The sequence below is a fragment of the Homarus americanus genome, unplaced genomic scaffold (genome assembly GCF_018991925.1).
Source record: "Homarus americanus isolate GMGI-L3 unplaced genomic scaffold, GMGI_Hamer_2.0 scaffold53225, whole genome shotgun sequence".
Taxonomy (NCBI): Eukaryota; Metazoa; Arthropoda; class Malacostraca; order Decapoda; family Nephropidae; genus Homarus; species Homarus americanus.
The window spans coordinates 162,091-188,053 of NW_024750875.1; the positions used below are offsets into that span (position 1 = coordinate 162,091).

The window sequence follows — 25,963 nt, forward strand, 5'->3', positions numbered from 1 at the left end:
ACGACAGGTACAGGGTCGTCAGATGCGCCTGCTGGGGTGTGTGTGGGCCTGGATCAGGAGCAGGGGCTGGGTCAGCAGAAGCGGGTTAGGGCTCGTGACAGCAGCTGGGTCCACGACAGCAGCAGGGTGCAGGACATTAGCAGGGAGTACCTGAGGGAGAAAAGAGGGGTGTGGAGGCGATGGATGTTGTGTGCTTCCCTCACGGCAGGTACTGCTGGGCCGGGGTTGGCGTCTGAGGCAGGACGGGTGTGCTGGGGTCGTCAGAATGTGGTGCGTGAGGCAGGAAGAGGAGCCGGTGTCTGCTTGAAGACTGGGAGCGTGATCAGTGTCTCCTCCATCCTGTGTGAGTGCTAATCTCCGGGAGTCACCATTGTAGGGGTATCGAGAGATTAATGTAGTCTAGCACTCAGGATGGAAGGAAACTCTAATGTGGTTTTCTTGTATAATATATAAGTTATATGATAGACAGTCTGGTGCTGGAGGTGCTGTGTGGTGAGGGGCTGCTTGGTAGAGACGTGCGGTGAGTAGCTTGTTGAAGGAGGTAGATGTGCAGGAGCTTCGTTAGAGAAGATGTTGCCTGTTGCTGGCCTCCTGGTTGAATGAAATGTTAACAGCGTGGAGCTTGCTGGAGGAGATGTTGCTTGTTCAGGAAAATGGGCAGAATGAGAGTTGGTTGGTGAGGAAGCTCAGAGAAGGACATGCTCGCTGGCGGGAGCGAGGACCGCCAGGCAGGCGGAGGAGAGGCGAGGGTCGCCAGGCAGCGGCAGAGGAGGAGGTGTTGCTTGTTCAAGAAGATTGGTCAGACTGAATCTCAATGGAGAGACAGAGCTTATATACCCCGCAGCAGCCGCTATGAGTCATGGTGGGAAAACCCGAGAAGTAGCCGGTGACTAGTTCCGTTGCTAAGATACGGTAACATCTGGGGACAGCTCTCCCTTCGTTGCTAGGGGAGGCGGCACATTGGAATGCGATAAGCAGTTGTAGGGGAGACGTCCACTACAATATAATAATAATAATAATAATAATTAACGGTTTATTGAAAAAGTTCTGCAGCCCGAAGGCTGAAAATATACATTGGGCATAAATGACTTATTACATACATTGGTGGTTTAACAAAAGCCTTCATTAGAGAAAGGTAAAGGAACATACAGTGAACATACAGATTAATGTAGGTGTTGAACAGCAAAACGTAGTGTAGTAACTCCCTCCCAGATGGTGTTAGGAGGGACTCACGTGGTGTAGTAGTTCCCTCACAGATGGTGTTATGAGGGACCTCACGTGGTGTAGTAATTCCCTCACAGATGTGTTATGAGGTGTAGCCTCACGTGGTGGTGTAGTAATTCCCTCACAGATGGTGTTATGAGGGGCCTCACGTTAATTCCCTCACAGATGGTGTTATGAGGGGCCTCACGTGGTGTAGTAATTCCCTCACAGATGGTGTTATGAGGGGCCTCACGTGGTGTAGTAATTCCCTCACAGATGGTGTTATGAGGGGCCTCACGTGGTGTAGTAACTCCTTCACATATGGTGTTATGAGGGGCCTCACGTGGTGTAGTAATTCCCTCACAGATGGTGTTATATGAGTGAGGTGTGGTTCCAGGCCTTCCTATCGTAGACGGATTAACACATCGCTGGTAGTTGGGTCTCACGGGCCGTTATCACTGGGTACCTGGGACCTCACTGTGTGAAAGGTCAACTTGGGTACCACTGTTACTGTTGAGTTGTTCTCACTGACTTAAGCACTGTTCACCACTGTTCACCTCTGTTTAACACTGGTTCCATTTCTTTCCTAAATGAAATAGTAACTTCTGGCGTGAACTTGTTGATATTCCGGTGGGGAGGAGGGTTCAGGGGAGGGAGTTGGTATGGGCCAACATAACAGTTGACCTGGCTGCTCCGAGAGGAGCGCCAGGTACGTCTTGACCCTTCGGTGGTCAAGGACCTGTTATATGTGTATTAGCCCCTCTCTTACAGGCAGAAGTATTTATTATATAAATGAATTAATTACATTTGACTTGTATAAATATTACCCCCTGTAACTTTCCACTAGCTATGAGGTAGCATATTTAGAGCACGTGATAAGGTGTGCCCACGGGAAGTCACGTCACTTGGTGCTGAGTTAAGCATTAAGTAGCCGGCTCTCTGGCTACCTATTGCGGGCAGTAGTTTGATAACCCTGACTACAGTAGAGGAAAACGTTATTGAAAGCCATCGTGGATGGTTCCATTTTCCCTCGAATGAGGACGTCGGATATATTTCCAACCTCACTCGAGAAGTCTCGACTCAAGTCTTCACTCAATCCTCACGAGAAACAGACGTATTGATAAACAAGCTTCACAGAAAAGCTTGCCGTCCTCATTTAAACTCTCAATAGCTGCATTAAGATAATTTACGGGAAACCCCTTTTTTGAAAGTGCATATAAGACATCTTTTTATAATAGACGAAGTTACAGACAGCGGATCTATGGACCCGTAACAATAACCAGTGTCAGTGTGACAAAAAAAAAACACAAAAAAACAGTGATGTTATATACTGTTAAAAAAAAGATATCATTACAGAGGACTCAGTCTAGGACCAGTCTATGGCGACCAGTCTACAGTCTACTGCAGTGGTTCTCAACCTTGTTTGCCCCATAAACCCCTTTCACCATATGTCAGAATGTCATTCCCCCTCCTTTCCAAGATTGTCTGCCTCAAAAAGTGCATTCCAAATATATGCATATAATACTGAAAATCCTTTATTTTTTCCATATTAGTATCAGTTTTCCCCCCCCTGAAACCTGAGGGGGGGAAATTCCCCCCCGGTTGAGAACCCCTGGTCTACTGTTTCCAGTCACACTGAAGTTGATTAACAGTTGAGATAATCTGTTCTGTTACTCGGACTGTGATGTAACAGAAATTTTAAAGTTTCATAAGTGGCAGCGAAAAGGACCGAATCCATGTCCGAGATCAGTGTAAACTTTTTTAATAGAAAATGATTTTTTGTTGTTGTTAAAGTTATATTTTTTTCTAAGTACACGTGGATATATACCGTCTTCAGAAATTTTCTGTTGAGTGATTTACATTTTCTCATCCAAGATGATACCCTTTGAATGTGGGCATGTATCCATGCTCACGAATTACTCTGGTAGTTCCAAAGGATGTCATCTGAAGGCATGAAATGTACTTCCGTATATTTTCCAAGAAGTGTTTTGACTGTTGTTCCCAGCATGAGCGTCTTCAATGGTTGTGGTGGTTTTTCCAAATTTGGCAATCGTACTTTCCCATGAGAGCAGCACAGTCCAGCAGATTCTCCTTTGTACTTCTTTGCACCGCAGTATTCACATTTCTTATCCATGTTGCCAATGACAACAGAGGGATACTTTTCATATTCTATATATAACATCATCCATCATCACTTCTTCTTCCACCAATAGTTCATTAACGGTGTATGTAAGTTCCACCATGTTTTTCAATACAACGGTACAGCAAAGTATATTTTTTAGCATTAAACTGTTATTATTTTATCGTCTAATCATCACTACATATAACACCACCCATCTTCACTTCATATAACATCATCCATCATCACTACATATATCACCATCCATCATCACTACATATAACACCATCCATCATCACTACATGTAACACCACCCATCATCACTACATATAACACCACCCATCATCACTACATATAACACCATCCATCATCACTACATATAACAACATCCATCATCACTACATATAACATCATCCATCATCACTACATATAACACCATCCATCATCACTACATATAACACCATCCATCATCAATACAGATCGGTAAAGTAGTTTCCGAGATTCTCTTGCGGACACACAAACACACAGACATATTTCTTTGTTTTATATAGATACTAGCGGAATCGCCGCCCTCCGGGCTGATCTTTCGCTCGGCCACGGTAGGAAGCCACCCTCCGGGGGGGCTCCATATTGTCTCACTGTAGCCGATCTGTGGTGAAGAGGATAAAACTCTCCAGGCTTCTATGCCCTTGACTCTTCAGGCTTCTACGCCCTTAACTCATGAGACATAAAGGCAAGCATGAACTTAGCATGCTTCCCTGTTGGGCACTGTAAACGCTTCTGCGCTTCACCTTACACAAGGATGTAGGGGAGTGCCCAATATAAAAAGAAAAAAAGAAAAAAAAGAAAAAAATGAGGATAAAAGTAAAAAGTAATTGCTCAAGTTCCATCCCTGGCTGTTAAAACAAATAAATATTAAATTTTGCCAGTGTAACACTATTTTTATTTAAGCAACAAAATCCGGTATTTTTTTCAACTCTAAGTATGTAATTATAAAAAAGCATTATAGTATAAAATACAATAAAATAACATTAGCCAAGAATAAATAAATCCGGACTCCAGGGATCAGCTGCGGGCCTGTCGGGAGCTGTCGGGATGCTTGTGTCTGGCCGAGCGGGGCGGACGACGTTTGAATCCAGCGAGTGTTTTGAATGTCTTTAATATAATGTAGTTTTGAAGGTCTTGGTTTTGCCATTTCTCAACATGACAGAGGAAGCAGAGTACATTGATAAATTAGGTAAGTTCCAAGTATATTGTGGCGTTGTGTAGAATAGTAATAGGCAGTAATTTATGTTTTAAATGAGAGATCTGTGTAGTAGTCGTAGTAAAAAAAAATAACCTTCCATAACTGATAGCAAGTCAAAGTGAGTATATTAGCTATCTAACGACAAACTGCAAGACAATGAACCTGCAGGACACCGCACTAGAGGGAGAAAGCATACATGTAATTATATGATAGTGGGTAAAATTATGAAAAACCATCGGAAAAGCATAATTTCAACCTAACCTAAACTAAACTTTAAAGGGGTAAAATTTCACTTGTTGCCACTCTACGAAATGTAAGTTGAAAGTTTTTCCTATGGTTTTGATGTGTTATGAACGAATTAGACCTTTCCTGGCACTAGTCAATAATTTCTGAGATTCGTCCCTCCCCTTCCATCTCAGAATCAAGAGATTTGCTATAAAATTCAAGGTAAAATGTGTTCAAAATACATGGAAAAGGATGCACCCCCATTTCGTTACCAATCCATTTCGTCACCAAAACCCCATTTCCTTACCAATATCAAATCCGTTTCGTCACCACTAACAGTTGCTGGTATTAGTGACAAATTGTAAGTTATTATCGTAAACTTTTACTCTAGGACACGAGTCCCTTGGTGTTGACCAATATGTTTTCCTAGTGTATTTTGGTGTGTTTTAAATGAATCTGACCTTCATTTTTTATATTAGAAATATGTTTTTCCTATGATATTTGATGAGTTTCGGACGAATTTGTTATTAATTTCCATCGGATATCACTAGTTTTTGAGATAACCCCCCACTCAACAATATTTAGGGATAAAGTCGGAATTTTATTGAATTTTTTGCCGAGTAAATCACAGAAATAAAATACCAACCAATAAAACCTAACCTAACGTAACCTAACCTAAACCTAACTGGTAAAGGCTTACGAAACTGCTATCACCAGAAGGAAATGTGTGAATTGGATTAAATTTTTGGTACACATTATTTACATGTTATTAAACACAGATATGGAAACGACAATGCATAGAACCTACTAGAACCTGACCTATCAAACCCATCCTATTAGGTTAGGTTCTATGCATTATCATGTGCAATATGTGTTTAATATTAAGCTAATAGTGTGTACAAAAAATTAAACAAAATCGCAATAAGCCAAAGAACCTAGGAAACCCTACCTAACAATTGTCACGAACGAAAAAATCTTAAACAACTTAGCTTAATATTGAGGTTGTTATACAGTATTGCATTTGGAACATTTACAAGTGTTCTTAATTAAACCATGGTTACAAATAAGAGCTAGCAAACGAATATCATCAAGAATCAGGCCTGATAATTCTCGATAAGAATAATCACAACAACGCAGGTCAAACATGATGTAAACGAGGCACTCTAACACGTAATCATCGCGTGATGTTCAAACTGTAGATGATATAAAAAAGAGAATCCACATAATAAATAAACAAAAGAATAAAAAAGTGGTTTAAACGTAATTCTAAACTTAATAAAGATGCGTGATTATTTTATTAAAAGAATCAGGAATAATGGAACACAGTTTATACAATTGGAGAGGAAGGAATGGCGGCGGTAGGGAATTAGGTGAAGTCAGACTAACTTACGGTAAGAAAATGATTTTGGCGTTTGAAGTGCACCTAGAGACGTAGTTTTAATGTCATAACATCAGTGTTTGCCATGTTTTTACCCTGTAATTTCTCTCATCGTTTATGTCCTGCTCACTAACAAGGAATTTAAGATTGTAGGATAGAGTAATTGAAAAAAATCCTAAAAATTACAAAAAGTACAATGGAAAGTTGTCGTTTCTTTTAATACAGTATTACCCCGCTTAACGCGCTTTCACTTAACGCGTTTTATCATATACGCGGTGCCTTGCCAAAGCTGAACTTTCACTTAACGCGGGTTTTTCCACAGCAACGCGGTGAGTGTCCGGCTCGGATGCTATTTTTAGATTTTGACCACGCGCCACCCACCCGCCCTCCTGCCTGCCTGCCTCTCCCTCCTCCTCCCTCCGCTTGGGTAAGCGGCGCGGTAAGGTTGCGCAGTGTGTGTCTTTGTTGCGTTATCACTGACGTCATATGACGTCTCGGACTGTGATTGGCCATGCAGCCCTACCCCCCTCTGCTGCTAGCTGTAATTGGCTTAAAGTATTATGACGTGACTACCCCGGGGAGGGAGGGAGGGAGGAGAGACGACGCTTGACCTAGCCGCGGCAGTTTCATCCCTCAAGGCCACGCCGGGTTAACGCGCATCCATTGTTCCGTAAAATGGCTTCCGCCGGACCACCACCCCCAGAGAGAAACCTTTCCTTACCTGGACCCAGCGGCACTAAACCAAAGAAGACACGACGTTCATTAAGCTACGAGCTGAAGTACCAAATTGTTCAAGATTTGGAGAAAGGAAGACGCCAAGTTGATCTCGCGCGCCAGCATGGCGTCAACGAATCTACGATTCGTACAATAAAGAAGGATGCAGCCAAGATAAAGGAGCACATGAAGATCACAAAGTCTGCAGGTGCTTCATCTATCAGGTATTGCCAGAACAGGGTGCTGGCAAAAGTGGAAACTTTGCTGGTGAGTTATTTGGTGCGTCAGGCGCGACGCAACATGGCGGTGGACACGCGCTCAGTGCAGGAGTACGCACGTGAGCTATACGCAGCAGTGACACGTAAACTGGGAATTGCAGAGCCCAAACCCTTCAATGCTTCCCATGGTTGGCTGCATAGGTTTAAGAGGAGGAACAAGATCACCAACATCAGCATTGTTGGTGAGGAAGCGAGTGCTGACCGTGCGGCGGCTAGAGATTTTCCTCCGTTTTTACGTGAGATTATGGAGGAAGGACAGTACAGTGACGACCAGGTGTTTAACATGGACGAATCTGGTCTTTTCTGGAAAAAGTTACCTTCCAAGACCTTCGTTGTCCAGTCTGCGAGCAAGGTAAGGGGCCGGAAGATGCAGAAGGAACGCATCACCGTCCTGTTTACCACCAATGCCTCCGGTACCTGTAAACCAAAGTTATCGGTGATTCACAAAGCCCGCAAGCCGCACGCCTACAAGAATATGGACATGAACAAGCTTAATGTCCACTGGCTAACCGCACGTAAGGCGTGGATGTCCTCTTCTCTGTCCCTCTTCTGGTTTGACAACTTTTTTGTTCCTGACGTGCAGAAATTCTGCGAGCAACAGAATGTTCCTTTCAATATTTTGTTGCTCCTTGACAACGCACCTGGACACTCGCCCCTACTTATGGATCGTCACCCCAACGTAAAAGTGGTCTTCCTTCCTCCCAACACTACGTCATTAATCCAGCCCATGGACCAGGAGTTAATCTGCAATGTTAAAGCTGCATACTCGGCAAAGAAATTCAAGCTCCTGAACGACTCTACCAACACCAAGGATGAGTTGCGTAAGCTGGGTGACACCGACAGCGAGAGTAAAAGCGACGAGGACAAGGAACAAGAGGCGGCGACTCAAGAACTTCTCGTCAAACAATTTTGGAAGAAGTTTAACGTCAAACAAGCTGTAGACTTCTTGGTGGAGGCATGGGATCTGCTGTCTATTGCTACGATTCGTCACGCATGGAGACATGTGTTGCATGGCATACCAGGTGAGAGGAGGAGTGAACCTGTGACTGGTCAGGTTCAGACTGTTGCAGTAGCAGTGGACCTTGCCAGAGAAGCTGCGCTCAATATTACAGTTGAAGGCTTCTCCGAGACCACCAACGAAGACATCCTGGAGGTGATCAGAGATCCTGAAGTGACTGCCGACGAGATGTTGGAAGAAGATCACGTTAGTGAAGAGGAGGAAGAAGGTGCGTCATTCTCCGAAGAACCTAGTTTAAGTCATAGTGATATTAAGTGTGTCATAGAGTTAACAGAAAAAATTAAGTCCATCGTTTCCCGCGACACTGACGATGAACGCCATGACGTCTTCCATACCCGACTGGTGCAGGCTATGGAGCCGTACATCACGGTGTATCATGAAAACATCAAAGCCAGCCGTCAGCAAAGCATAACCGAGTTCTTCGCCCGCAACCCACCACAGCCAGCCCAAGCCAGTGATAGTGATAGTGAAGTTGATTTTGAGGGATTTGTCAGGGAAGCCATAACAACTGTAAGTGACAGTGATATTGATTCACCTAGTAATGGTGATTCACCTAGTAATGGTGATTCACCTGAGGGGCAGTAATCTGCCCTCTGCCTCGGAACCAGCCTCCATCCCCGTATGCCGACCCATCTCTTCTACTACCGTGAGTGTTCCTTAAAAATTTTCGTTTTTTAACCTATTCTTTATTTTTCCTATGTTAACCTTTATCTTTCCTAACCTAACCTCTTTTATATTACTTGTTTTTCATGCCACCATAAAGTTAAGATAGAATTTTTACTACAACATAGTTATTTGTCGTCAAAAAGTGGAGTTTGGGGGTCGGGCTGGGTTCTATTGGAATTAATCCCATATGTTCTGTTATTCACTTAACGCGGTTTCACATAACGCGGGACCCTCTGGGTTCAATTGACCGCGTTAAGTGGGGTACAACTGTATACTTAAAATCATCAAAACAACGAGTAGAGCAAAAATAAAGAAAATAAACAAACAACTTCTAGTGATAGAAGTAAACAATTACCACCTAACCTAACCGGGGCGGAGCCCCCAGACCCCCCTTTGTTCAAGCCCCCACATCTTACCTTAATCTGAGGAAGAATCAGGTTGGACAAAGAACGTTGTTCGGTAATACACTGTGTTTTCTAAAAGAAAAAGTAATTGCCTCACTCTTTTTCTAATGAAACTCGGTAGTTGGCGTAAAATAATCTTTATCACAATGTCGACACAGCTCTTTCACCTATTCAGTCACATCTAGTACCGAAAATTCAAATCTCCGCTCCCGACGCACCCACGCATTGTTCATCGGGTAAGACAAAAAACTCTTGCCCAATAATAAGTCTCCTATCGCTATAGCCAATAAGAAACATCCACATCACCCCCCGTACATGTGCTGTAGACGCTTAAGAAGCGAAGACGGAGGTAAGGAGCACTGGCTGAGGAGGGTCAGACCAAGGTAGGTAGATAACAGGTAGTCTCATGCAGGCCCATAGGAATTCACTAATTGGCAACTCTACTCTCAAGATCGCTAAGCCACGCCCCTTATGCCACTTCATGTGAAATGACGTACGTATTACAGTGGAAAGTGACGAAAACAATGACTTTCGCTTTCTTTCGTTCAAAAGATGTTACCGTAATCGCTTTTCGAATGGTCTTCATTTAAATAAACTGTTGCATCACAAGTAAATTAGGATAGAATATTATTGTAATACAACAGTTTTTTAACTGAAAACCATTCGAAAAGCGATTACGGTAACATCTTTTGAACGAAAGATAGCGAGTCATTGCTTTCGTCACTTTCCACTGTAATACTTACGTCATTTCAGCAAAATATTACATTTCCATATTCTCAGAAATAAATAGTAGTTTTGCTGAAACGTAATGCATTTCAATGTAAATTAGGATAAACTACATGAAAACAAGAGACTTTACCTAGCCTTCCGATGTTCAAGATATGTTACTCGTTTTTTTAGTAGTTTTTGGTTAAAATTCTCTTATATTAGTGATATTCTATTCATACTGTGCTTGATATAATACATTCATGGAAATGTAATATTTTTGCAACTACAATGCTGATGTCAACACAAGCGTGGTTACAGCGAGACTGACTGAGTGAGGGAGAGCTATGCGTGTGTGTGTGAGGTTGCGGGAGTGGGCGGTGTCCTGTGTTCGGTGCCGTGCGCGAGTTGAATGGCGCGCGATTTGAATGTACAGTGGGGTATGCTATAACGAACGTAATTGGTTCCAGAACCTCGTTCGTTATAGCATTCGTTCGTTATAGGATTAATCCGTTCCAGGCCCCGAAATACAACCACTTAACACTGAAAAAAATTCTGTGGAAAATGTAAAAAATACCGTACTTTATCTTACCTTAGTGTTATTCAGCATGCAGATACCCCTAAACACTGGCACATCACTATCACTTCCACTGGGAGTCTTGGCTTTAAGGTCCTCAAACAATTGTCTGGCCTTCTCACAAATTATAGCTTCACTAATGTTACCACCTGCCATTTCTTTCTCCTTTATCCACACTAAGAGTAAATTTTCCATCTCTTCAATCACATTACACTTTGCTTTGCTAAGTCTAAAGATTCCTTTAGCCACTTGCACAGTTTTTAACTCCTCTTTATTCTTCAAAATCGTACATATAGTCGATTTAGCCATCCCATACTCATCACTAAGTTTCGCAATGCTTCTTCCATTCTCACGTTTCTTTATAATTTCTTTCCTAGTTTCAAGGGTTATTAGCTTTCTCACTCGCTTTGGACGACTCATTGTTACAATTTTATACTTGTATAACAAAATAGTTATACAAATAACGCGAATTTCCACATCAAAAGACGAAATTTCAACAATAACAGTGGTGCACTGGCTACACAATGAGACAAAGATGGCGCCTGACACTCTTGATGTGGGTCGCGGTACAACAATATTCATGCGCCAGGCGAAATAGTCCCGTATTCATCCGCGTTCGTTGTAGGAGTTGCGTTCGTTGTAGGAGTTGCGTTCGTTATAGCATTCTCAATTTTATAGGTAAAACCGTTCGTTATAGGAATATTCATAGTAGGATCCGTTCGTTATAGCATACCCCACTGTACTTCAATTACTTCAATGTACAGAATATTCCTCCGGCGGGGCAATCCGCGTATTTGTCAATCCGTGAATGCTAAACCCGCGTATGTGAAGGGCCGACTGTATTCATTATTATAACTTTAACCTATCCCTTATCACTTGTATGACCCTAAACATGTTTCTAATGATCTCTAAATCTCTATCCCTCTCACATATTAAATAACATGTAAAGACAACATAATAAAGATGCAAATAAAAATAAAAATTGATTTATATATTATGTACCAAAAAATCTTCAATTCATATGGAATACGGTACTCACCAGCCCAGTTATGTTGTTCTGTTCTCTTGGTCTTCCCTCCCAACTCACCTCCTGGTAGATGATGATAAATAATAATGATGCTGATGATAATGAACAAATGTGCTGAAAATCTCGCATGTTGTGTCACCTTTGCTGCTGCGGGCACACTAGCAGTAACTGCATCAGTGCTGTCTTCTCCCGATTTTTTATGTAGCGAACTGTTGATTTGTTCATCTCTTTTGCCTTAGCGCATACCGCATAGATCATTCCATTCTCAAGTTTCTTATTATTTTTACTTTCTTGACTAAATTCAACACTTTTCGTTTTCTTTTAGGCTTCTTTGGTGCATTACTTGCCCTTTAGAAGGATGTTATGGAGCCGTGATAGGATTTTACGAGCACAAAGTACGTGGTTAACAGCAAAAATGTATATTGTACAAAGTGTGGCAGGGGACGCTAGTGAGACAGAAGAGAAGCGGGAATCTGTGCTGTGTGGTAGTGGCACCTGGCAGTTTTTTGCGGAAACTTGTTCGTGCGCGCAATTCAACTACATATGAAATCAGTTGCAATGAAAACATATTTCTGATGAAAATCTAAGAATAGTCGAAACTGCAAATAAAAAAAATTGCAAAAAAGCTGTTTTTCTCTAAAAAAAAGTTTTTGTGATATAGTCCAGAATGCGACGTCTATCTTTTTACCTAGGTATGTAAATGCCTAGCATTAACTTGCCGGGCCAACATACAGGCAATTAAAACATCTAATAATTACTTAAATACGTAATATTAGGAGAACACGACGCTACCTGGCATTTAATTGCTGACAGTCAGTACTGTACTGTATTGTATAACAGTGGTATACCTACTGTATAATCTTATGGGAGGGCAGTCTGGGCTCACCACCACAAGGGGCTGATCCAGAATCCTTCATGGATTGCACTTTAAGACAAAATCTGGAATTGAAGGGCTTTAGTGTATATCCAATCAGGCTTTTGTAGAATATAACTCAACATGGCTAATCATATTTTTGTCTAATTTGATTTTATGTAAACTTATCCTGAGGCAAATATAGATCCTGTGCTGTTTGCAGTACGTATTGTTTTATCAGGAATGTTAATCCTGGTGTTGTTTTACATCAAGATTTTATAAGTACAGTAATCACTTTTTTTTCAGTGCACCCAATTTTGGAAATTCGTGCCCGTGCACTGAGCTCGCTTCTTCAAAAAGTGGAATTGAATCTTGTGCCTTTGAGCAGGCTGAACCAACACCCAAACCTCATCCCAAACCTGCTGCAGTTATTGGACTTAGGACCTCACACCTTAAGACCTCAAGCCTTGAATTTACTTTTCTTCCTCTTTAAGGTCAGTGTAAATGCTTTCTGAGCGTTTAAAGGTAAATCAGACTCTTCACGTTAAACTTGAACGTTATAATTCGGTCAAACCTGTTGAATACAATTCATTTTAGTATTTCAAATAAATCATACATAGGCAATCATACATAAATGTTTAATCCAACATATATTTACATAACAATCATAGCTATGTAATTAGTCTAATCTTAACACTTACAATGAGTACTTAATTTGCCGTATTTTATGTTGTCACAATGATAAACGATGCAATGGACACAGTCTACCTGTGTACACAATAAGTACCAGTTAAACTTACGTGTTGAAAGTCTCAAAAGAAACCAGGTTAGGTGTTGCCTCTATGATCAGGAAAACTACAGTGCCAGTACCCTGCGTCGCCTGCCCAGCCCTCGCTGGTCGGCGACGCTGAGTCAGGTGTTTATACACAAACAAGCTCCCCTTACACACTCCAACCTACTCTGGGTCTCTCATCTTCCACCATCTCAATACTCTATATACTGTATATAGGCAGGCACACCCAATAAACATGACATGACTTACAGCCTAACATAATGTTTGTTTATGTGTCATCCTACTCATTATTGCTTGCGGTAACAGTCAGAACACTTATACAGTGGTCCCTCGGTTAACGAGCACAATCCGTTCCAGCAGGTTGCTCGTTAACCGAAAATCTCGTTAACCGAAACCATTGTTTCAATGGGTTTTTGGGTAATTGGTTCCAGCTCACTGAAAATTGCCTAAATTCAACAAAAAAGGTAGAAAAGTTCACTTACTTTGAGGTGTGTATGTAGAAGGCTCCTGGATGATGATGATGATGTGAATTTGAAGTGGGAGGTGGAGGAGTAGAAGGGAGAAGAGAAGGAAGTGGAGGTGGAGGAGAAGCATTTTACTGCTTCTTGGAAGGTGAGTCACCTTCCATGAAAATGTCAGGAACCTCTGGACTGACAGATTCTCCACCATGAACATCCTCTCTCCTCCTTGAAGTGGAAGGCTGAGGGATAGCATCTTGTTCCCTCTGCCTTTTACTGAAGAAAGTGTCAATTGTGGTCTGTGGGGCATCTGTCCTCCTCACCATTAACTTATGTTTAAAGAAGGAGACCACTGAGTCCTCAACATGACACAAAGTTAGTTCAGTTTTTTCCACTTCTGGGTGCTTTGAAGCCAGTTCCCTGGACTTCTCCCAGTGGTAAATCACATCTTTCAACTGTTTAGTTGACATATGGTCATCACTTTCAATTTCCTCCTCACCACTGTCAGCCTCTACCTGTAACATCTCATCCAGTTGCTTCAAGTCATCAGGAGTAAGTTCCTCCTCATGAGACATCACAAGCTCTTCCACATCCTCCTCCTCCACTTCAAGGCCCATGACTGACCAATGGACACAATCTCCTGGTCCAACTCTGTTTCTTCCTCAAATCCCTCAAAATCATGGACTACTGATGGCCACAGTGCTTTCCATGAAGAATTGAGCGATCTAGTGGAGACTTCTTGCCATGATGACACAATCAATTTTACAGCCTCCAGGATGTTGAATTGTGTCTTCCAGAAATGTTTCAGTGTTAGTTCAGGATCACTGGAAATTGCCTGATGACACCTCCTAAACATTTTCTTCATGTACAACTTCTTGAAGTTGCTGATCACATTCTGGTCCATTGGCTGTATGATTGATGTAGTGTTTGGAGGCAAAAACAACACTTTCACAAAGTCAAATTGATACTCCAAATTTCTGGCAAGGTTAGGGTCATGACCAGGAGCATTATCCATGAGGAGAAGAGCCTTTAAAGGGAGTTTATTGGTGGTTAGGTAGCTCTTGACAGAAGGGCAAAACACCTCAACAGCCCATTCATTAAAGAGCTGTCTTGTCACCCATGCCTTATGGTTGGACTTCCAATAAACTCCAAGCTTTGTTCTTACCACTTTCTGTTGCTTGAACACCCTGGGCTTTTCAGAGTGGTAGACAAGCATAGGCTTCAGTCAGAAATCCCCTGAAGCATTGGCACCAAGCAATAGAGTGAGACGGTCTTTCATGGGTTTATGCCCAGGTAAAGAGACTTCATCTCTGGTGATGAATGTTCTTTTGGGCATCTTTTTCCAGAACAGCCCAGTTTCGTCCACATTGAACACTTGCTGTGGAAGATAATTTTCTTCTTCCATCAGTTTTTTAAATTCATCTAAAAACTTTGCTGCCCCTTCCTTATCAGCACTAGCAGCTTCACCATGCCTAACAACACTGAAAATGTCACTTCTTTTCTTAAATTTTTCGATCCAGCCTTTGCTGGCCCTAAAATCTTCAAATTCTGTGCCTGAAGAACCAGGTTGATCTGTCTTTAAATGTTCGTAAATCTCCCTGGCTTTTTCGCAAATGAATTCAGTAGAAACTGAATTACCTTTCATCCTTTTTTCCCTAATCCAGATGATAAGTAACCTCGCAGTTTCTACATCTAGGGATATACTTTTAAACACTCTTGTAGATTTGTCTCTCACTTTCACTTCTTTAAATTTGTCTTTCTGTGCAAGAATTGTCGACACAGTTGATGTCGACATGCCATATTCTTTGCATAGCGCATTTGTTCTATTGCCTTGTTCATGTTTTTTTATGATTTCCTGCTTGGTTTGGATTGAAATCGCTTTTCTTGATCTCTTAGGCCCCATGCTGGATTCAAACAATGTCAACACGTGCTTTTTAAAGTTAAACTTGTTGTAAATAAAGAATATTTTCTTTAAAATAACACTGCACTGCGCTATATATTGTCAATATGTAAAATAAATTTCCAAATGACCAATAATTTGCTTGGAAACACAGAAAAAAAGCATTTAGTTGAAGAGAGTCTCAAGCAAGATGTTACCTCCAGTGAAAACAGAGAGAGACTAACGCCTGTTTGCTGTGTTAAGAGGCTGGATGCCGTGCATTAAACTAGTCACTTTACCTTCAATTATGTTCAATAATTGTTAAAATGACTAAAAAATTGAATATTAAACTTTTAAAATTATTGAATAGTATAAACTTCTTGATATTTACTAAAATAATAAGGAATTTAAGCCCTAGAACCGATTAATGTATTGGCGGACTAATACTACAGCTGGTTGACCGCCCAGTGCAAGCCAAAACGTGTTGAGATCGGCTCGTAAGAAACTTGTTAACCGAGGGGTTGCTCATTAACCGAATTTAAGAATCTTATGGGAGGTAACTCGTTAACCGAAATCTCGTTAACCGAGGTGCTCGTTAACCGAGGGACCACTGTATGTACATATAACTTAAGAAATTTGTAGATTTCTCTAATGATCTTTCATTGTTGTAGCTGTGTACGGTATATATATTTTTTAACTATGACGGACTAGGAGAAGTAAACAGGATATTGTGCTTTCTCAAAGGCAACAGTTGGCAAATATCCTGTATTCAAGGCAACATAGTTGGCAAATATCCTGTATTCAAGGCAACATAGTTGGCAAATATTCTGTATTCAAGGCAACAGTTGGCAAATATTCTGTATTCAAGGCAACATAGTTGGCAAATATTCTGTATTCAAGGCAACATAGTTGGCAAATATTCTGTATTCAAGGCAACATAGTTGGCAAATATTCTGTATTCAAGGCAACATAGTTGGCAAATATTCTGTATTCAAGGCAACATAGTTGGCAAATATTCTGTATTCAAGGCAACATAGTTGGCAAATATTCTGTATTCAAGGCAACATAGTTGGCAAATATCCTGTATTCAAGGCAACATAGTTGGCAAATATTCTGTATTCAAGGCAACATAGTTGGCAAATATCCTGTATTCAAGGCAACATAGTTGGCAAATATCCTGCATTCAAGGCAACATAGTTGGCAAATATTCTGTATTCAAGGCAACATAGTTGGCAAACATCCTGTATTCAAGGCAACATAGTTGGCAAATATCCTGTATTCAAGGCAACATAGTTGGCAAATATTCTGTATTCAAGGCAACATAGTATTCCTGTATTCAAGGCAACATAGTTGGCAAATATCCTGTATTCAAGGCAACATAGTTGGCAAATATTCTGTATTCAAGGCAACATAGTTGGCAAATATCTGTATTCAAGGCAACATAGTTGGCAAATATTCTGTATTCAAGGCAACATAGTTGGCAAACATCCTGTATTCAAGGCAACATAGTTGGCAAATATCCTGTATTCAAGGCAACATAGTTGGCAAATATTCTGTATTCAATGCAACATAGTTGGCAAATATTCTGTATTCAAGGCAACATAGTTGGCAAATATTCTGTATTCAAGGCAACATAGTTGGCAAATATCCTGTATTAAAGCTAATTACAGTAAACCCCTAATATAATTCACCAACACCACTACTATTCCCTCTCCTCCTCCTCCTCCTTTGGCACTATCGAAGGGCACACTGGCAATCCTTGTGATAATTCTTCTCCAACTTTTTCAGGACTCCTTGGTATGGGCTGACAGCATTGCTGGGATTATATTGGATTGTAAAAGTGCATTTATCCCATCTTCTACCAAAACTTTCACTTTATACTCATGGTTTGATTGCTCCTGTTCTCTTGCATGTAGGGAGAGAAATAGGACATATAAAATTATGAAAATGTCTCCTTCTCCTGTTACTCACTCTTCTATCATTACTTCTAGGAATCTTTTTAAGGCTATTCTTCACTATTCTTTAGAGGGACAAGTGAAATTTTATAAAAGGAAAGGTCACTAACCTGATTAACTTTTCTTCTGGTAAATCCTTCTGGTCCTTAACCTAAAACATCTGTATTAACTTCTACACTCCCTTTTTTCTCTCGTCATTTCCGACCTGATAACTCTTTTGCCAACTCTTCCTTTGATAAAAATAATCTCTTTGGCACCTTATTTTCTTCTAGCTCTACCTTGGAGGATTCCAACTCTACCCCTCCTACTCCTGCTTCTCCTACAGAATCTATGCACTTTCCCATAATCGCCAATCATAGGGTTGCTGGTGTGTTATCCAGTCTGGATGTGATTAAGGTGCATGGACCAGACGGAATACCCCCTCATGTTCCGAGGGAGTGTGCTGAAGTTTTGGCCACTGGGATTGCTTGTCTCTTTTGCCTTTGCCTCAAAACCCAAACTTTTCATTTTTCTTGGAAGCATGCCTCATTTCAGCACATCGCGAAGAAGGGTGAACATTTTAATCCTTCTTAACTATCGGCCCCATTGCCCCAACTTCCTCCCAATCTAAGATTTTCGAAACTATCTAAGACTCTCATTTTCTCCATCACTTTGAATGCATTTATCTTTTGTCGGATCGCCAGTTTGGCTTTCGCCAGGCAAGATCTACTGGTGATCTGCTCTCCTACTGCACTCATCCTTGGTCATCCTCTCTTACGGATTATGGGGAAACTTTTGTCGTGGCCCTCGACATCTCTAAAGCATTGGACAAGAGTATGGCACAGGTCTTTGCTTTCTAAACTTCCCTCTTATGGTTTCTTTCTTCCACTTTGTTCTCTTATTTCTAGCTTCCTTGAGAACCAACCCATGGCAGTTGTTGTCGAGGGATCGATCTCTCGATCTTTCTCTTCCAATAATGGTGTCCCTCAGGGTTCTGTTTTTTCACCTACTCTCTTCCTTCTTTATATCAACAATTTACTTCACACTTCAGTGGTCCCTCGGTTAACGAACTCAATTCGTTCCAGAGGGTCATTCATTAACCGAAAATTTCGTTAACCGAAACCATTGTTTCAATGGGATATTGGGTAATTGGTTCCAGCTCACAGAAAAGTGTATACAAAGTAAAGCCCAAAACGCATAAAGTCAGAAACACTCCTAAAATTCCCCTAAATCGCCCTTAAATCACTATACTATATACAGTATACAGTAATACCCCGATTTACGCTGTCAATTGAACCCGCGTAGGTCCACGTAAAACGAGAAACGCGTAAATGGAATAACAGAACATATGGGATTAATTGAAATAGAGACTGGGCCAACTCTCAAACTCCACTTTTTCGGACACTATACCGACACAATACCTATGTTGTAGTAAAAATAACATCTTAATTTTATGATGGTATGCACACACAATTAATATTTAAGAGAAATACAGTCGCCAGGTTAATGTCCATTCAAATAATGGACTCATCTTCCCCACCCTCTCCTCTTCCCACGCTTGCTGGCTCCTCCCTCTCTGAGAAATAATTGGGTGAAAACACCAGATTTTAAGGTATAGTAATAAATAATACCTCAGACTAAAGTTAGGGTAATATAATTGACATTGCTGGATTCCTTGCAAGACCAGGAATATTTTGAATATACACGTTATATATTTTGCACAAAAGATAACATATTTGCTCTTTGTAAACAAAATTCTTGCATTAGATCTAACATTTGAATGTCTAATGCAAAATCCATGATGGTTTACATTCAAAATGATCATCATATTGTAAGAATTCCAACAATGTAAATTATATTCTGGCCGGGTAATTTGTATGAATTTTATGCGTTAAATAAAAAATTATACTTCACCCGCGTATATGAGTAGATGCGTATATGCGTAGATGCACCGAGTAAAGTGGGAATTCTGGTTCTGGCTGGGTACCGGGTAAATGTAGAAACGCGTAAACCAGAACCGTGTAAAGCGGGGTATTACTGTATATATGTACAGTACATATACACTAGAACTCTTAAATCACTACAGTCGACCCTTGTTAATTCGGACCCCTTTAATCCGGATTTCGGATAAATCGGATGAAATCTGAACTGTCCATATCAAATTTCTGGTTCTGGGATTGTCCCAGTTGCAATTGGGGTTGCAATTTCAAATTCTGTGTCACTACTAAGAAATAACAAAGTCCCTGGTGTACTCTTAAGATTAAGAGAAAACGGACGACTCAGGCGTCCTGAAGTGAGAGAAAACGGACTCCTATGACGGGGCACTCAAATAAACATACACATAGCTGTATAATGCAATATTAACCCCTAAGTCGGTTAATTTGGACAATCGGCTAAAACGGACACCCTTTCCTCCCTATTAGTCCGTTTTAAGTCGACTCTGTAATGTGATGCAGGTGATTAATTTTATCTCTTGTGCAAAATATATGACGTTTATATTCAAATTATTTGCTGTCTTGCAAATTATATTCTCCTAACTTTATTCTGAGATATTACAGTAAAAGTCCAAAAATCCGGATGCCAAAAATCCGGACCACCCGAGAATCCGGACCTTTGGAAAACTAATTATTATTATTTTTTTTTTTTAGCGGGCTTTTGTGTGTATGTGCAGTGTTTGGTTAAATTTGAAATTTACTGTATTTTATTTAAATAAAGACTTATTTTTTACACTCATTTATTGTATTTTGTCATTTTATTTATTTTTTCTTAAATTAAGTGATTTTAGATGTATATAAGGTCTTAGGCTATGATATAGTTGGATTTTAAACAGTGTTTTGTAAGTATGGTACTGTATGTACAGTTACCAGCAAAAGTTCTCCCACAGCCCTGTGTAGCAAGTTTGTGGGAGGACTTTTGCTGGTAATAGTACATAGCAAATGTTTCGACTTGAGCACAGATCCGACTTAAGAATGTCCTCAGGAACTGAACCCGTTCATAACCCAGGGACCCCCTGTACATCCTTCTTTCCTCACACAGTCAAGCTCTGGAATGCTCTGCCTTCCTGTGTGTTTCCTTTCTCTTACAATGTTTCACTTCAAAAAGCTGGTTTTCCCGCATCTTCGTAGTGTAAGTTATCGTAGTCTCTCTCTCTCTCTCAAGCCCCATTGTTGATCAATGACCTGTTCCCAGGTGGGCTTTTCCCCATAAAAAAAACAAAAACAAAGTTGCCTTTATAGTGTTTCTCATTCCAGACTCAGTTATGTATAAGTGAATATATATTAAATCATTTAAAATTATATTTTCATATCTTTTCAGAATGAATCATCAAAGAGACAGTTTGTGTCTCTTGGTGGGGTGTACTATCTGCATAACTTAAAGGCAACAGCTCCTCTTGGTCTTCTGCCAGACATTAACCATCTTCTCCATTCTGTAATACAGACATCTGAGGGGATGACTCCAACAGTTAGTTTATTGATCTTTTGTTTTTGTTGACATCAGTTCCAGTTTATTACTAAGAATTCCTTTAAAAATTTTATTTTTGCACATCCCTTTAATCTTTCATACAAGTCACTTATTTAAAGTGTTCTCCATTTACCTATAGTTAGTGGCATTTATTACACTTTGAAGCATATGAAGATCCAGTAATAATATAGGTAGACCTTCATTTGCAATGGGACAGGTTCCGGAAAACCCCATCGCAGGTCAAAATACATATAATGAGACAAAAACTCATATGAAGAGGTAAGGTAGGAGTTTATAGTAGTAGAGTCGTATAGTGAGGGAAGTAGGTAGCGTGACTCGAGGGTTTGAAGATAATACTGTATATTAACACAGGCTCAGTACAAGTGTAGTATATAAAACACCAATGCATGTTACAGCTTTATTTTACTAGTTCAATAGGGGGGATTAATGGGGGATTCGTACATAGTGTATGATAGACTATGATATTCTCATATAATCTCTCAAATAGAATGGGCACTTCACCAAGTCGATTGTTGGGGAGGTTTGGGATCACCGCACTTCTACCGTCTACACAGTCGGCACTTACTTTTACACGTTGAGTCGACGGCACTCTGTCAATGGACCCGGCTGACACCTCTTTGCCCTTAGTGGCGGACTTCTTTGATGAGCGGGACTGGGGACGTTGTTGCTGGCCCTTCTCGGTTACAAGACTCTTTGCTGTGAGGAGAGCTACAGGCCCTATATATTGGAGGAAGAGCCGGCAGATGATCTCTCCTACTGAACTGGGTGTCTCTTGACCGGATTTTTGGGTCGGGTGACGGGTGCTGGCTGATTAGCAGTTCCTTAAATTAACAAGGTCATGACGCCGGGTTGAGCTTATCGGGTGGCGGTGAGGATGCTGGTTCCCTTGTGAACTTGACCTCCCTTGGGTCAGGTCTGGACCTCTCCTACTAAACTGGGTGTCTCTTGACCGGGTTGTTGGGTCGGGTGACGGGTGCTGGCTGATTAGCAGTTCCTTGAATTAACAAGGTCATGACGCCGGGTTGAGCTGATCGGGTAGCGGTGAGGATTCTGGTTCCCTTGTGAACTTGACCTCCCTTGGGTCAGGTCTGGACCTCTCCTGGGACTGTAGGGTGTGTCAAATTATGGACCCCTGCTTATCTACTAGCTGTTACATGTGTCGTATTTCTCTGAGCTGTAAGCTGTGGTCTGATAAACAATCATTACATACAGTATCGTAAACCAGGTTCATTACATCATATGATTCAATAGGATAGGTGCCTGGCTAGGGTGTGACAGTTGCCCCAACTTTGTCCTGCAATGCTGTTCAAAATTTTGGTGTTGCATATTGACATAAAAAATACCCACGTGCAATTTTTTGAAGATTCATGCATATTTGAGTGAACACCAGCAATTTGAAAAATAGCGATTTTGCTTATACGGCATACGCGCCTATATATGAGATTACACAACCATCATAAGGGATATTAACACAAATCATTTGCCTGTCTTAATTAAAAGCTGTTATCACTAACACAAAAAAGTTAATAATTCTTATTCTCTCATGGTACATTAAGGGGTTTTATCATATATTCACAAGGTATTATTTCTCTAGAGCAAGAAACCATGATTTCTGTTCGGAAACAGATGATCGTTTGCGCTGATTAGGAACACAGAGTCTGTCATTTCCAATTACTTGAAGGACTTCTTGAAAGCGCTCCTCATCCCTGGCAACATTAAGAAAGTCTTGGCAAAGTTTTACACCATGCTCTGCAGCCTCATTGACGACCTGAAGCTTGTCCACAACCCGTTTCATGTTCAGGTAGTCGTCATGATCTGCCCATTCATTGGCTGGACTGTGGAGAAACTGATAGGGCATGCCTAAAATGGTGAAGAACCGGCTTGAGTCAGGCCCAATTAGGTCCACCAGGGCAGTGCCACTTTCTGGGACAGGGGGAAGATATGGCTTTCCATAGCCCCCATGATTGAGCCCCACTCTCTTAGTAACTTCAGTGCCTTCATGGCAAAGAAGGGCCTTCCTCATCTCCTCTTTTGTCCTTTCTTGTACTTGGGACGAGAACAAAGCCAGTGGGGCCAACTCCTCAGTTAGGTACCAAGTGTGTCTACCGAGTGCCACACGTGCTTTGTCAACTATTGTGGCGTCATATGGGGCAAATTCAGCCAAGGTTTCGACCAAATTTAAGTCATTCAGTGGCGCACTTGCTGGAACGGGGCAAACAATCCACCATGGGACATAAACAGCGACTGTGAGCTCAGCAAACCGTTCTAACTTGCTGATTTGACTTTCAGTCACAACCTCGGCTTTGGGAAACTGCTCTTTGATCTGACCTGACAAAAGAACAATCTTGAGGGTATAGAGCAGTTTAGCCATCCACCTTACTTTGTGAAGTGCGTTGGGGTAGACCATCGTGAAGTTCACTGGCTCGGATCCTTTATGTCCAAGCAGCAGACAAAGCTCTACCAGCTCCTTGTACTCACCACGTGTAAATGGTTGGGCTAGAGATTCACGGAAGAAGTCAGCCATCTCCTGCTGGCGCTCCTCAAACACTCCAGGCATTGCGGGGTAGTAGTATTTCTTTTTTTCATTGTACGCCAGTTGAGAGAAATGGGTCTTGAACCTAGAAATGCAATTATTGGGATTATTGTATTTTGTACTAATCTATAATATTGTTTTAGGGGTATTAAGATTGATATGATCAATCATTTGCTTGGTGTTAGTATATCTTATAAGTCTAATAAAAGAAATTCCACTAAATTTGTTCATTAGATAATAATATTCCTTGTTATTTTGTAAAGCCGACGTGCTCGCTCAAACATGCACCGATCTCCAAGAAAATTTACAGGGGTGTTTCCTAGATAAATACACAACACTAAAACTTTGAACAGCATTGTAGGACCATTTTTTTTATTTTTGGAGGGCAACGGTCACACCCTATTCCTGGCCAACCAGACAACCCATATGAATCACCATAAAAATTAATCTTAGAATACTACTAGCACTACAACACAAACAAAACTCACCACATTATTAAGCCTGGTCATCATTACATGTCCCCCTCAAAGCTAATAAGACTTTTAAAGTGGAGTGGAGAAATCAACCTGAGTACCACACAGACTTTGGGGAGTCTGAATAGTGGGGACTGGAGGTGTAGCCTTTGTCATGGCTTTAAAGATGGTGAGCAAAATGCTTGACAGACATTTTTAAAATGGGAATGCTCACTTCACAGTCACAAAAACTTGATTATAATAATGGGGACTCAAATCTTTTATGAAAATATTTAAGAAATGTGATGGAGGTGTGGTAGGGATTAGTGGGTCTCATGTTACTGACCTAACTTAATCAATATCAGCTCGGGGATTGATGGTCTTATGCAGTGTCTGGTCTCCCATTGTCAGGGCGGGGTATTAGTGGGTCTCGAGACCTGAAGATGTCTTGAATAAGGACAAAAGCTAAGTAGCAAATATATTTTTGGTAGCAAAAAAGTGTATAAAATTGTATTCACATCTGCTCTAATTGCATTAGAAAAATTAATTTGGTACCATTACATAAACGGAGATGCATTCCTGATGACGTTATTTTGTACCTATGAGATATATACATTATTGTATATTTTATGAAGGGTACAGTTCTAATAAGCACAGATTATTACAGTAATGTAACTTTACGAATTAGTGAATAACAAATAAACAATATTATATCATGAATGAGTTACAGTACAATGAGTGAGAGAGCTAGGAGTTGGTGATATGCATGGGTGAGAGGTGAACCTTTGTGTGTGTGTGTGTGGGGGGAGGGTTCCACACGGTCAATTTCTCCCCACCCCCTAGAGCTGCTCCCTTTCCTCCCTACCTCACTCCACCACTTATACCCGAGCAAAAGAATGTAACAAATTTTATTTGCACTATCTGTTCTAATTGTGTTAGAGATGTGATTTTTATATTGTACCAGGAAAAATGTAAGAAATGTTGATACCAAAGTCTGCCATTTTTTTTACTTAAAGAATCCTGAATAATTAATTAAAAGTTAAAAGTTTAGTTAAATCTATATGATACGGGTGTGTCAGGTGCCTCGTGAATGGCGCTGTGTGGAATTTTCCACCTTGTACTCGGGAAAGTGAGAGTCTAAGCTATGCATTTCACACGGATAGACACAAGACTTCATAGGGTAAGGACGTGTGCAGTCGGTGCTGCCCACTAACGTGGCCGTGGTCTCTTGACCATGGAGACAGCTGCCAGCCCGGTCTGTCGGGCCCTCCCCTGCCCCATCTCCTCCTTCCCATCTGGACATCCTCACACCAACAGCACAGTGCAAAGATTGACGATCAACCCACGAGTGATATACAAAAGTGGCAATTTCAACTCGAAGGAAAAGCACAAAAACACAGAAATACTGAGTGTGGGTGGATCTGACCTAACCTGACCTGACCTCACGGCTTCACCTGACCTAACCTGAAGGATGAAGCACACCTGCATTGCCCCAAGCTACTGTTCTGGCCACATGGCCACACGGCCACACACCTGCCCAACCGCGTCCAGGCCATACGAGCACGAACTGATTGCTATAAGAACAGCCCAGTCTCAACCATTGTAAAAATTATCAACACCTAATTATTATATATCATATTTGTATCACTTATGTTACTTGTATATCATCTGTAAATCAAGAGACCCATTCCTCAATTATGTATTTGTATATTTTCAGCCTTCCGACTGCCATGCTCTTTTAAGAAACCGTTAATAATTAATTATTATTATTAAGACAAGAACTGTATTTATGGAAACACCACTGTACATTGAATTGAAACTGGATTGAATTGAAACAGTTTATTTAGCCAGAAAAACACAGATACATAGTGGATAATAATAACAATATTAACATGGCTGAGCCAGTTGAGAACCTGAGCTCTCTTTTAGGCCCCTGATATATACTACCGTATACATTTATCTCAAGGAAGTATTATGTAACATTTAGTTACATCTGGAATAGTACAATAGCACAGTGG

The 25,963-nt window shown here is 41.0% G+C and overlaps 1 protein-coding gene across 6 annotated transcripts in view; it reads left to right on the forward strand.

The window, feature by feature from the left end:
* Nucleotides 1-4,400: 4,400 nt before the first annotated feature.
* LOC121854446 (rotatin-like) overlaps nucleotides 4,401-25,963 on the forward strand; it is a 167,895-nt gene continuing 146,332 nt past the window's right edge. For 3 of the 6 annotated variants that reach the window (XM_042349118.1, XM_042349117.1, XM_042349113.1), the window contains exons 1-3: nucleotides 4,401-4,559; nucleotides 12,720-12,907; nucleotides 20,793-20,939. In XM_042349118.1, coding sequence (XP_042205052.1) covers nucleotides 4,526-4,559; nucleotides 12,720-12,907; nucleotides 20,793-20,939 — 369 coding nt within the window. In that variant the 5' untranslated portion in view covers nucleotides 4,401-4,525. The remainder of the gene's footprint in view (nucleotides 4,560-12,719; nucleotides 12,908-20,792; nucleotides 20,940-25,963) is intronic. The other 3 variants (XM_042349115.1, XM_042349116.1, XM_042349114.1) reach the window with 2 other exon arrangements.